At 38.8% G+C, this 12,672-nt stretch overlaps 2 protein-coding genes across 4 annotated transcripts in view; one reads left to right on the top strand and one right to left on the bottom strand.

The window, feature by feature from the left end:
• Positions 1 to 2,338, bottom strand: part of LOC100749749 — a 96,746-nt gene extending 94,408 nt beyond the window's left edge. Inside the window, exons 1-2 of the mRNA XM_024364657.2 lie at positions 1,948 to 2,338; positions 11 to 122 (exon numbers count right to left, since the gene is read on the bottom strand). Of these exons, the coding sequence (XP_024220425.1) occupies positions 11 to 91 (81 nt within the window). The 5' untranslated portion in view covers positions 92 to 122; positions 1,948 to 2,338. The remainder of the gene's footprint in view (positions 1 to 10; positions 123 to 1,947) is intronic.
• LOC100749628 (autophagy-related protein 16-1) overlaps positions 1 to 12,672 on the top strand; it is a 608,083-nt gene that overhangs the window by 373,826 nt on the left and 221,585 nt on the right. The gene's annotated exons all lie outside the window — the stretch shown is intronic.

Below are 12,672 nucleotides of genomic sequence, written 5' to 3'. Positions count from 1 at the left end.
GGTCAGCCGCGTGCGTCGACTCCGCGGCTGCCACGCGACCCAACCTCGCGATAGCCTGCAGCACCAACAACGCCGTGATGAGTCTTGTCATCGTGACGCTCCACCTGTTTCGCAATCTTTAACTGTAAACAGAAAAAACACACGATTACTTCATCGATACAATTCCTTTCGCAGAAGATACCTGTTTTTCTTTGCTTTTTTATTGTTTCAGCCGTTCACAGGCTGTACTGATCAACTCGTCAAATTGAAAGAGGTAGAGAAAAACAATGATAGAATGCTCGTTTAGATACACAAAAATCATGTGCATACACAAATCCTCGAGAATGAGACGTTGGTCGCGTACTCATACGTAATGAAATCGAGAAATTGATAGGAAGCGGAGCTGATCGGTGTGACTCCTGAGGTGCTCATTTATAAGTCGTTAATGCATCGATCGTTGTCGGAAGGATAAAAGGTTACGATTATGTATTGCTACGTAAGGTAGAGTATTTTAGACAATCTAGTAGTTCTTATGTTAATTTATGATTACGATTATGGCCACGATTATAGATTCCTATATAATCTAGCGCATTTTATGTAATTTAGTAGTCCTGGTATTAATTTATAACTTTTTAAATCATCTTTAAGGTGGATTTTATATTGAATTTCTATTTATAGGAAGAACATATTTGATATTGGAGGAGAAAATTAATTTTCTAGTTTATTCTTAAGCTAATAAGTACTGAGTTATTGGTGTTTAAATATAAACTAGTCTCTAAAGTAGAATCTGGTATAAGGTTAGAGACCATTATTTGAATCTATAGGAATCTCAATTTGTCTCGACACTTTGCATCCGTTTTTCAACTCGTTCAACCTGTTCTCCAAGCACTCTATAGAAATCTTGTAACGTAAAATTAACGACAATTCTTTCTCATCGCGTTGTTATGTGTTTTATTTGCATACTAACAAGATTAAAATGGCAAAATAGATGCTGTATAGTCTATGATTTGAAAACAGGAAGTTGTTGAACACTTCTATTTTTATCAATTGGCGGTAATCAGCAGGTGTTTGTTACGTGAAAGTGATCTTTTCTGTCATGTCAATTTCGAAATTTTACCATGAAAGATTCACACGATCTTTAAGATTTCTTAAGTGACAGATATTCATATTTTTCATTTTGATATAAATATATATAATTTTATATATAGAACAATGTTATTTATTTTTATTATTTTTGGTATATACGTAACCTTTTTTAATATAAAACGATATTATTTATCTCAATTTAGAAAATTGTATTATATACGATCGAATATTTAACACCAGTAAATTATACGTCCATTTTAATCTATTTTAAGTAACATAAAATCAAAAATGTAAGACTCCTGGCATATTTCAAACTTTACAAATGCTTCCGGGTTCGCGAGTTTCACTGAAGATGTACCAAGTTCAGTCAAGCAATTCTTTTCTTCCGTACACATTCCCATCTTTACATCACAGAAATTGAAGATCAACGGTACAAATTGTTTCTCCAACAATATTTGTATCTCTCGAAGCTGTGTCGTTCATATGACTATCCCCCTTTCTATCAAAACGCGTAGCTTCAACCGCGGGAAAAAGGTACGTAAATAACGGCGTATTTTTACGCACCTCTGTTGCAATCGCGTTGTTTTTTGTCATGTGAAACTAAATAACAATTAGTTTGGTTTCGACATCGCCGACCAAACGCGTGCGTCCGCGAGATTGGCGCGCGTGCGCGTGCGTGGCTCAACGAAACGGACGAAAAAGCTTAAGTGGCAAAAAGTTGCGAAAATTCCGATCGCACCCGTAGAACGAACGACCACGTTCAAATACAACGAACCATTCGTGCACGATATTTTGCCCCGACACGTTGAAATAATTACACCGATGCACTTGCTCGATACACCGAAACGCTTCCATTCGCGGCGATTCGTGGGTTGCACATACCTGTCGAGATTATCGATAACGCTTCCGCGTCTCGATATCGAATTCGAAGCAGTCGGCAAAAGGCCAAACGGCGTTTCTTGTATTTTGCTTCTTTCCTCTGGAATACCACAAGGACGTTTTTCACGAGGATGAAATCGATGCAAGAAACATCGACGACGACGAAAGCGGTGGAGGAGAATGATTGGTTGTTCCCGGGGGTCACAATAGGAGAACGCGCGGTGGTGAATGCACCAAAAAATCGAACGAAATCACAGAAATTCGTCCAACGTTTAAGATTAATTTATCGAGATCGAGTCGCGCGCGTTACCACCTCGTAAGAAATTAAACGACGATTTGCAATGATAATACGGACCTCGCGAGCACCGCGCTGCAGGGTATAACGACGTCGACCGGCTGGCTCTTAGGCACTGGGTACACCTGGCTGAGCCGCGGCGCACGACTCTTCCTCGACCGAACAGGAGAAGGGGGAGGGGGCACTGGGACCGCTGCCGACTAAGGAGGACAGAACGGTACGCACAATTCGATCGTAGGCTTCGACACCATTGAAAACAAGCCAACCTCTTTCTCTCCTTCCCTTTCTCGCGTGTCCATTGCCTCCACCCGAATTCTTCCCCCATTCCGCTATTTCCTCGTATTCTTATCGGGATCGCGACTCTGACTCTCTTCTCCCCCCTCGACCCCGGTCGACGTACCGATAGACCTCGATTTCGTTCACGTAGGTATTTCCAGGCGATCGGGTGAAATTCTATTCTTAGTCGGAAAGCAACGGTTTTTCGGGACCCGGCTCTGACGTAACCCGTAACCTCGGGACACCCATGAAATTTATTTCGTTGCACCTTCGAATTTCAATATTGTAAACTGTGAAAACACCCCCCTCCCCCCCAAACAAGTTACAATAATTCGCCGTCTAATGCAATGTAAGAGTTCATTTTGTACACGCGAATGCACTTTGCTTTGGCGACACTCTCGCGAGCCAGTGATTGCAAATGACATTAATGAGCAACAGAATCCGGTAGGATTAGTACGAGGACAACCAGGGGTACCAGTCGTGAGAACGCTACGTGAACGTGGACAATTGCGAATGTGGAAAATTTATTGAAATGTCTACCGGTGTTTTACATGAAACGTTGCACGCATAGCTTCACCGAGTACTCTGAATTACCGTGTAAAGTAATTATGTAATTTTGTTATACGGTGTATTTTGTACACAACGATTCTTCGCATCCTGAATTAACACATTAACGGCCATTGACGTAATATTACGGTTTTTTTCAAGACCAACATCTGACTAATGATGGCTACGAGGAGAGGAAAATTTCTTTTATTTATTTCGATTAATAAAACGATGGGTGATTTAAGATTTCCATGAAACACGAAATACGTACGATTTTACTATGAAAACTATATTGAAAATAAGATAAACATATCAAACTATGTATCAGGGAACGTATTAACGGGAAAGATAATTAAATCGCGCAATGTTCAATTAAGTGTATAATGGATATTATAAGACTGTGGACAGATATGCGAAAGGATTCTTTATTCGGATCAATTGGAGCAAAAAGTGGATCATAATATGTGATTAGCCGACAGCTAACCCAGAATTTGCGTACCGAATTAATGATAATTATGACGACGAGTGTACACACGGCGGCGCCGTGGCCAGAACGGATGAAGAATGTAGGAAGATGGAGAAGAAAGGTGGGGAACAGGAAAAGCAGGAGATCCCAAAGAGAGCAAAATCGGATGCACGTGTGAACAGTGCGACCTAAGCGGGCGTCGCGTCGGTGTCCCTCTGTACGTACACTCGGTCGATTCACGCGGTGCTTAGAGGCTGTTCGACGTGGAAGAAGCGAAACGAACATCGAGCCGGTGAGAAAGAGTGGAGAGAGAAAGAACGCGCAAACGATGGAAAGAGAGACGCGTAGCACTCGTACCAGGTGCCTATACCATCGCGTCACCATGCTGGAATAACGGTGCCTGGATGTCTCATCGGGTTCAATCGCAATCGACAATCTTCCGCCGCGGAATTTCGCAAGGAAACGACCGTTTTGTCGTCTTCGTTGTCTTCGTCGATTTACGAGCGGCCGCTATTCGTCCGCCCTTGAGTACCGATCGACCCAATGGCCCCCTGGCCGTATCGTTTCATCCGCTGATGCGTGTCTTGCGGACTCGTTTCTAATAAAGTCAGGCCGCACGTTCCCGCCATCCCATTTAATTGCTCTCTTTTACGTAACATGTTTGGTTTACGTCTTTAGATCGTTATATTTAGCCCTGTAAATTGAATTTCATCCCTGCAGTTGAGAATCGATCAAAACGATGAAATTGTGATCGCTGGACATTAATATTCAATAAAATTCGTATACATTTCCGTTTATTTGCATTTTGAAACAAATAATAATAGTAATAGGTAGGTTTATCGTTGTTTATCGCATATTCGTGATTAACGATGATTTCTCAACTTAATGTAAAGGTTATCAACGAGGCTATATAGTTGATAAGTAATTACAGATTTCTAAATATTTCACTTCGATCACAAATATCCAATAAAGGCGCGAACGTTACGCGTTTGAAGGAATACTGAAAATAGGTACTTTATCATCTTAGACTTCATTTGTAAACATTTTAAATTCTGGTTAACGTTGAAGTAATTAGTCGTATAACTAAGTCTACAAAATGGATAGTTAGACATAACCCCTAATTATGAATCGTAAATTCCATATTGGTCTGTATTTGGTACTATTAATATAATTAATGTGTAACTAAATCGTAATTCGAACAGCTTCATCGTGGTTTGTTTATTCATATATTTAGATAAACTAGTCTAACTAGAAGCTGAACTTGTAAAACGAGTCGAACGAGGACGTTAGATTGCATTGATTTAACGTTATGTTAAAATTTTAAATATTATAGAAAGTGAATGGTATAAGATTCCTGTCTGAAAATGTTTGTCAAACCGGTAATATTATGGGGTTTTTTATCTTTAAGTAATTTATCTAACATATTATTGGATCATTCCATAAGTAACGCAGTCGTTGGTTTTTGAATACTAGATGAGAATAAAAAATTGAAAATAAAATAATATACTTTTCATAGTTCTTTACCTTTTCTTAGTTATTCCCTATTAGTTCCTTATTCCAATTTTATAAAACTTTAGCACTAATGACATTGTTTTAACTCCCAGAAAAACATCTACTTATGGGATGACCTAATATCATAGTCTCTTTCGTATTTTATTGAGAATTTTAGGCCAATGAGGAATATAAGAAACGTATTTAGATTTTGTAGTTTCACCTGCCCTTTATACGACATGTTATTTCTGAAGTTATGAATTTCAGTTACCACTAGATTTCTTCGTAATGCGATATGTTTCCGCATTACTGCTAGTTACTTGGAGTTTCTCCTATGCGATCCAATATCAACCGAGTAAATAAGATACCGTAATAATACTTGACTATGTAAAGAGGTTAGGAGCGTACAAAGCAGTAGTCCAATTGATATTCGCGCCAGTCGCTAATACGATCGGATTATTTTAGTGGCCACAAAACAGACTGTATCGACCAATATGTACTGTGATATCTTGAACTAACTGAATTGAATAGACGACAGTAATTCCGGATGGAAATTGTACTGTTACATTCTCGTAATGACTTCAGAGTGAGCCAATTAAAAATCTTTCCTACCTACTACGTGTCGATTTCTTTCTGTGATTCTATACATGTATTTCGAGTTCTTCAGGAAGAAAGTTGTTTGAAAAGCAGTTATGAATGTGTAGTTGAAAATTATATTAAGCAGACATCTTTTTAATATCGTAAATTTAGTAATTTTGCATTATCGTGCTTAAAGGCTTTCGTTGATATATTCTCACATATACAAGAAGATCTTTTAATTTTTTTAATCTTTTAGTGCAACTATTTTAACGTTAGAAATGACAACAAACAATTAAACGATATTAAATGATAAAAAGAAAACAAAATTCCTCAGTAACTTTACAATGTTTATCTCTATCTTATAAAAGTTACAATATTTAAGTGTATATATATTGTCATTGATTTATTTTTACGACGAGTATCAGGAGATGAAAATATCCTTCCACGAAATCCCACCAATATACTGAATTCCTAAAATTCCTTCCTTAATACCTCTTTTAGCAAAAGCTATTCCAGTATTAATTGTCTCGACAATAATTACAGTGTTAGCTTATGTTTCAACTAGAAAGTAAGTAAATTACTTACGATTCCTCTGTCTGTTACGTAATTCGATCGGAAGTATGGCATGGAAATGTAAGAATCATTGGAATACCCAGCGTCTATCACGTTACACGCTTATCAACGCGGCATCATAAAATCCACGTTGAAAAGCAAATTAGCAGTAATGCTTAAGCTCGTCGGGGATCATTGTTCGTTATGTTGAATTATGTTATGTAACTTAACTCGGCCGCTTTTAATACATTAGTTCGCGCGATTTAATTTACTGTCGACCATGCAGCGTAACCGTGATTCCAAACAAGCGAACGTGCAACAAACGAAACGTACGAATCACTGGTGCGAACGTTTAACGGGCACGCGACTTATCGCATAACGGCGTAAGGCCGTTCTCGATACTGGTTCTCGGTCAAGCGGATTCTCAAAGTTATGCAGAAGGTTATAAGAGTGTACTCGAATATCTTGTCCGCGATATACGCTCTTCGGCTCTCTGATCTCTCGAAATTTATGGATGTTACTCGCGTCGTAAAGAAAGTCTTCCATGCTGATTTAATTCGTACCACTTTATCCGTGTGAAAGGGAGAAAGAGACGTGAGCACTCTCTCTCTCTTTCTTTCTCTCTCGCCCTCTTTATTGCTCTAAGTCGACGTTAAATTGCTAAACGTTATCATCCAATCCCGTCTACGAGATGCCGAGAAACAAAGTTAACTCGTGACTCTTCTTTGCCGATCCCTTCTGAAACTTTTATTCTCGTTTAACAACGTTCTTGCGACCACTTGTTCTCGTGAATCCGTCCTCCTTTCACGAACTTACGGGTCGCAAGGTCAATTTAGCCGCGCCGCCGTTGTCCTCGAAAAATATGACACGTTGCGATTGTAAAACTCCTTCGACTGTGTATGACTTTTAGAATACGAAAAAAGGTATTGCGCGTTTTATGATATTTAGGAAAATTTGGAGATGACCGAGTGGATGACCTAGAAAACTTTGGTCGAACGTCATTTAGTAAAGTTAGCAGCATTCATTGTTGTTATTAATATAATGATTTTACTAAAATAGTTGCGTATCTCAAAAACTGTCAATTTTAGAATATCTGCAAAATTTTGGCACTAGAAGGGAACTATTTAACTTTTTCCTTTTTAATAGCAAGCAATTCTATTCGCGTAAAGCGTCCGGATACTCTGGAGCGGCAGCGTAAGTAGATACGTCCATTGTTGATCAGTCACATGTACCGTCTATGTATAATACATAGGAAGTTAATTCTGCCAACGACGGCAAGTACTCGATGAAAACCGATTATCATAGTCATTCAGAATTCTAAATATATAACCATTCTACATCAAGTACATCATCATCCTACAAAAGCACGGTACAGATTATTCTAATCCGCTTGGTTTTTTCTAAATGTATGAAATAGTTAGTTTCTCTAGGAATATTCGTTATCGTATCGATTGCATACCAATCGAACAGGATAATGTCTTCCTCTTTTCCTAAACGTCACAGGTATCGTACGTATAGGGTGTAACACGGTCAGAAGACGAAGGTATAGCTCGTTACGTAATTATTCGATGCTCGGTATCATGACGTGGACGTGGTCTAGAAGTGGTCGTTTTAAAACGATAGCAAAGGCCTTTAAGCAGCGGCATCGGCACACCACTGGTTTCCAGGTTGCTGCTGGTGATCGGCGATCGCAGCGGAATCGAGCAGAGCCTCCGTTAATGGTACGTTCCGTGCGGGTTCGACACGCTGTGCGTCGACCAGGAAAATGCGAGGAGTCGGATAACCAGGAAACTGGTTTATGCGTGGTTACGCTCCGCGCCTCTAAGTGGCTACCCACTACCATCTATAGATGCTACACGTTCACGGATACTGTTAGAGAGAGACACTTAGGAGGGGATTGGCTGGAACGAAATAAAGCTGGACTGCGGCCATTAGATAGAACAGTGGCGAACGATAGGGACAGAGAAAAGAAGCGGTTACCTTGGCGTTGCACGTAGTCCCGCGATCACGAACGCGTCAAGGTGGTGGGATGATTGAGCCGAAGGATGAAGTTCAAGGAAAATAGTGTATAGAATTTCGAGAAGAGGCTATTTGCTTGTACACGATCCCCGTGTATTTCGCAATCAGCCGTCCTGACTGCTGATGGATTTGGTGGAAGAAGGATGAGCGGACGGGGATACGATGGATAAAGCGTACCAAAGTAATGTGGTAATTAAACTTTGGTCGTATTACATCGAGTCATCCCCTTACCCTACAGTGTGCCTCTCTTGTCCCTAGCACGATCCCTCACGCGTCCTCCACCACGAGAGTGTCATGGCGAGATTGATAGTGGTCCAACATCGTAGTTTCACCCTAGCCTCCTTTACTCTCGAGTAGAAGAAGACGAAGAAGAAGAACCACCTTACTCTGTAGGCCTCTTTCGTTGTCCTACTCAAGCTATATGGCCTGTCGTAGCTTTTCTGGTTTTACTGTCTCTCGAAGAATCAGTGGCTGTTATCGCGACGGTACAGGAGAGGTGGCGTGTTGCGACTCGTGCGTTTAATCGCGATAAAAGATCTTGTCACGGGCCACGGAACGGCATTACGATCCGTAAGCTCGAGTCTCTATCGGCCGCGAGAACGGTTTATTTGCATAAAGGTTAGACACCGCGTACCCACTGCTACTGCCTTCTCATAACTTCTTTATTTTTCGCCTCGTCCACTTCTCTCTACCGTACTCTTTGTCTCTTTTTCGACGAGTCGCTGGTAGGCAACTCTTTCGATCCGATATGTGGATCATGTATTCGCCATCGTTGGATAAGTTTTCTTTGATGCTGCCATTCGATGTGTCTATGGCGCTCACCTGTGTGAGTACTGAGTGCTTCTGAACGGACAGAGACACGTTCGTTAGTTTGTGTAACTGTACGAACGTGTAACACGTTGCCGGTCTATATATGGATCGCTACCCTTCTGCATTATCGAATCTTTGATTCAAATGATGGAGTTTTATCGTAATGATGTGACGTGCTGCCCGGAAAAATTGTGACGTTATCTTTTAACGAGGCTCCGCTACTAGTGAATACTATTTTAGTATGTTGAAGCATGCTGTTTCTTACACACATATATATAATATAATATACTCGTAATATACGCGTAATGTATGCATATTATATACTATCGCTCAAGTGTTTAGGATCATCCCCAATATTGTCGATTTTTTATGCATATGTAAAATATTTATATCTCCTCGTCGTTAAACGAGTCACTAAACTTCTTAACAATAACTCGTCATTGGAAAGCTCAATTTATTGGATATTAATATAAAATTTCTTTATTTAAGAATTTATTCTTCTAAATATGTTATTTCATTTTTGCTGTAAATAAATCATACCACATTTACCGAAACTGACTTTTCTTTGTATCTTTCAGTTCTACGATTGCAGAAATTTCTTGTTAACAGGATGACTCGGTTAACAGGTTAAAGAGCCACAACATATGTGCGCAATGATTTACGAAAGACTGGTGCAGGTTAAAGTGCCAACGGTTCATCAGAACGACTAAAAACCATAATGTGCGATCTTCTATAACCTAGGAACACGACTTATGTTCGATACGGCACAAATACAGAAACGATAAGAAAAGTGGTATGAAAAACGAGCAGAGGAAGGTGTTCGCACAAGGTCGTGAGACACTTGCGTGTCTAGCGAGTTAACCGCGTATAATGGGACTACCGTTCTCTGATTGTCATTACCGTTGCTTTCCGCGTTCATCAACTTCGTGCTTGCACAACACCGCGTGGGTTTACCACGCTAGCCAATAGCTTGCTCCAGGAAAGCGTTGATCACGGGATAAAGCCTCTATAGTAGAAACAATATAGCCCAAGTCCTTTTATGCGATTGCACTCGTTTCTTCGTCTTAAAATTCCTTCCTGTTCACCCACGACGTTTCAAACGGTTATTCCACCGTCCCGTTTCGCGAAATCACAGCAAGAACATAATTAAAGGATATAGCGTGGAATAAAACCACACAGTGTACGAAGAAATGAACGACAGGAAGACGAGGGCGACAATTAACTCACCTTGCGTACAATCGATAACCTGCTGGAAGCCTGCCGGATCGTCGAACGTAAATCTCGTTGAGAAAGACGACGACAACTACCACCACCACTATCAATACTCTATCCTACAACTAGGGACACTTTCTCGATCGTGCAGAACCTACGTTCCCTACGCTCGATTTACCACTCAGTCACTACTCCCATCCTTTAGTTAAGCAGTGGTTGCTCGGAGTCTTCGGAGAGAATCGACCCCCTGCCGCCTATGTCTGCCACGTTCGTCTCTTTGGAAACTTTTCCCTGACTCGTGTTGCTGAGACGAGAGTAACAGTTGCGGTTCTAGTAGAACCTTATTGCTTTAAGATCCGTGTACCGTTAAAGGGAGGGTTTCTTAACTCAACGACTTTGGATTACTTGTATATTGTTTGTTGCACCCGCCGATTCTTTTAATTAAAAGTTTTGGGCTACCAGATGACAAATGTTACGTATGTGTGGGGTAGATAATTCGTTGTTTCTCTTTTCTTCTTTCTCTAGGTAAATGAAGATGTGATGATGAATTATTATAAAGGTTTATGCGAAACATTATATGTGAGATTCGAAATTTAATAACATTGGTTAATTTACTCGGTTGGGGTTCGGTGCTTTTCTTATATTTATGGATTGAGATAAATAAATGAAGATATTTTATATTTATGATAAAAGAAGTAGTCGCACTAGGATTTGCGGAATAGCGATGTAGTGCCAATCAGTATTTTACAGAACAGATTCCTTTGACGTTAGTTACGCAACGTCGATGAAGTTTATAAACTCTGTTATAATATTTTAGATTTTATACATGGTAGTACAAAACTCATGTTGATCAACTTCAATAATTACATAAATTAAAATGCAAAGAACAATTACAAATTTTTTAAAAGTTATTTATTAAATATATGACTCATTAAATAAATTTAAAAACACATGTTATATATCGAGTACTTCGTGAAACATGAAATTGGTAACTGGTTCATATGCAGAAATGATTGCTGTATAAGAATTTTAAACGATGCAATTAAGTCATAAATTATTCTACGATTTGTGCTGTATTCGGAAACAACTTTTAGCTCCCAAATAGAAACAATATTCCATACGCGCATTAATCACTACTGCCATTTTGACGATTAAATTGCAAATTGTATCTTCTATGACGTATTGACATTAATGCTTATATACTAATACAGATATATAATAGTGCATTTTATAATATGTAATATAAGTACTACAATAAATTCGAAAACACTAATTTAGCTCATTTGCATGTTAATATTGGTGACGCGTTCCCTCTTTTATTAAACTACTTGTGGATATTTGTAGGCTATTAGAAACACGACTACATATATACATACAGGTATGCGTGTATACGTATAACACAAATAACTGGATGCAACGTTTGGTGTACACGGATTTCTGAATATTTATTAAAAATTATTATGGGTAGTTAATAACAGTGATTTCCAACTTATTAATGCATGGTATCAAATCTCGTCCATATGCATATCACACACGGCGATGCAAATTACGAAACGAATGAAAAAAAAGAAAAACGCAGCTCGACGAAAATCGGCGCGAACAGAAAATGACATGGACGTAAATAACGGATTAACCGTAGATCTTTTATAATACTATTAGTTATAACTGAGGCTCGTTTTAATAACCGGCATCAATCACATCGCGATCCCACAAAAATCCGCGGGAGTCGAGCGCAATTCTAGATGTATCCTGGTTGAACGAATAATACGTGACACGCGTTGCGTAGCTATACGTCAAATTGGCGCACAGTTAATGACTGAATAATAATGCATCCGTACTGTGAAAAGCTCTATTAGCGGTGTTAATATATTATAGTGTATGCTGTAGAATCTATTTGATCGTACAACATTCATACATATGTCCGACCTAATGGAAAATTGTTGGCTTTAATATCCATGGAGATAGTACGTGCGTATCTGACTCACAGATTTCGCATAGAAATAGTTAGTTTCTGTAGTTAGATAGAGTTAGAAATTTGTGAGGCAATTGAGAGTGTTGATAGATGATATGTGCTGGTGCTATAGCATTATGTACTTTGATTCAAGTCATTGGAATAGCTGAACAATAATCTGTGGTTTTGTGAAATAAATTATTATCGAAATAAATTCAATCTTTATTATTTTATTGTTATATAATTTCGACAAAATTATCGATCTCTTTGTTAAGCTTCTAAAAAAATGTAATGACTTTGAACATTCGAAAGAGAAATAAGTAATTAAAGAAATGCATGAATAGATAATTTTAAATAACTAAAACAAAATACTGTAACTGTAAAAATATTAAAAAATGATTTTATCGTCATATATCATTACCATTTTTCTTCTTCCATCTTTAAAAGTTTGTCAGCTGATTTGACGAAATTAAAATTAAATCACACCTGAATTATCGTCACTTAAATTAATTGTCGCAATTAATTATTCAA

Source organism: Bombus impatiens, unplaced genomic scaffold (assembly GCF_000188095.3).
Source record: "Bombus impatiens unplaced genomic scaffold, BIMP_2.2 scf_0102, whole genome shotgun sequence".
Taxonomy (NCBI): domain Eukaryota; kingdom Metazoa; phylum Arthropoda; class Insecta; order Hymenoptera; family Apidae; genus Bombus; species Bombus impatiens.
This window is presented reverse-complemented; position numbering and strand designations above follow the sequence as displayed.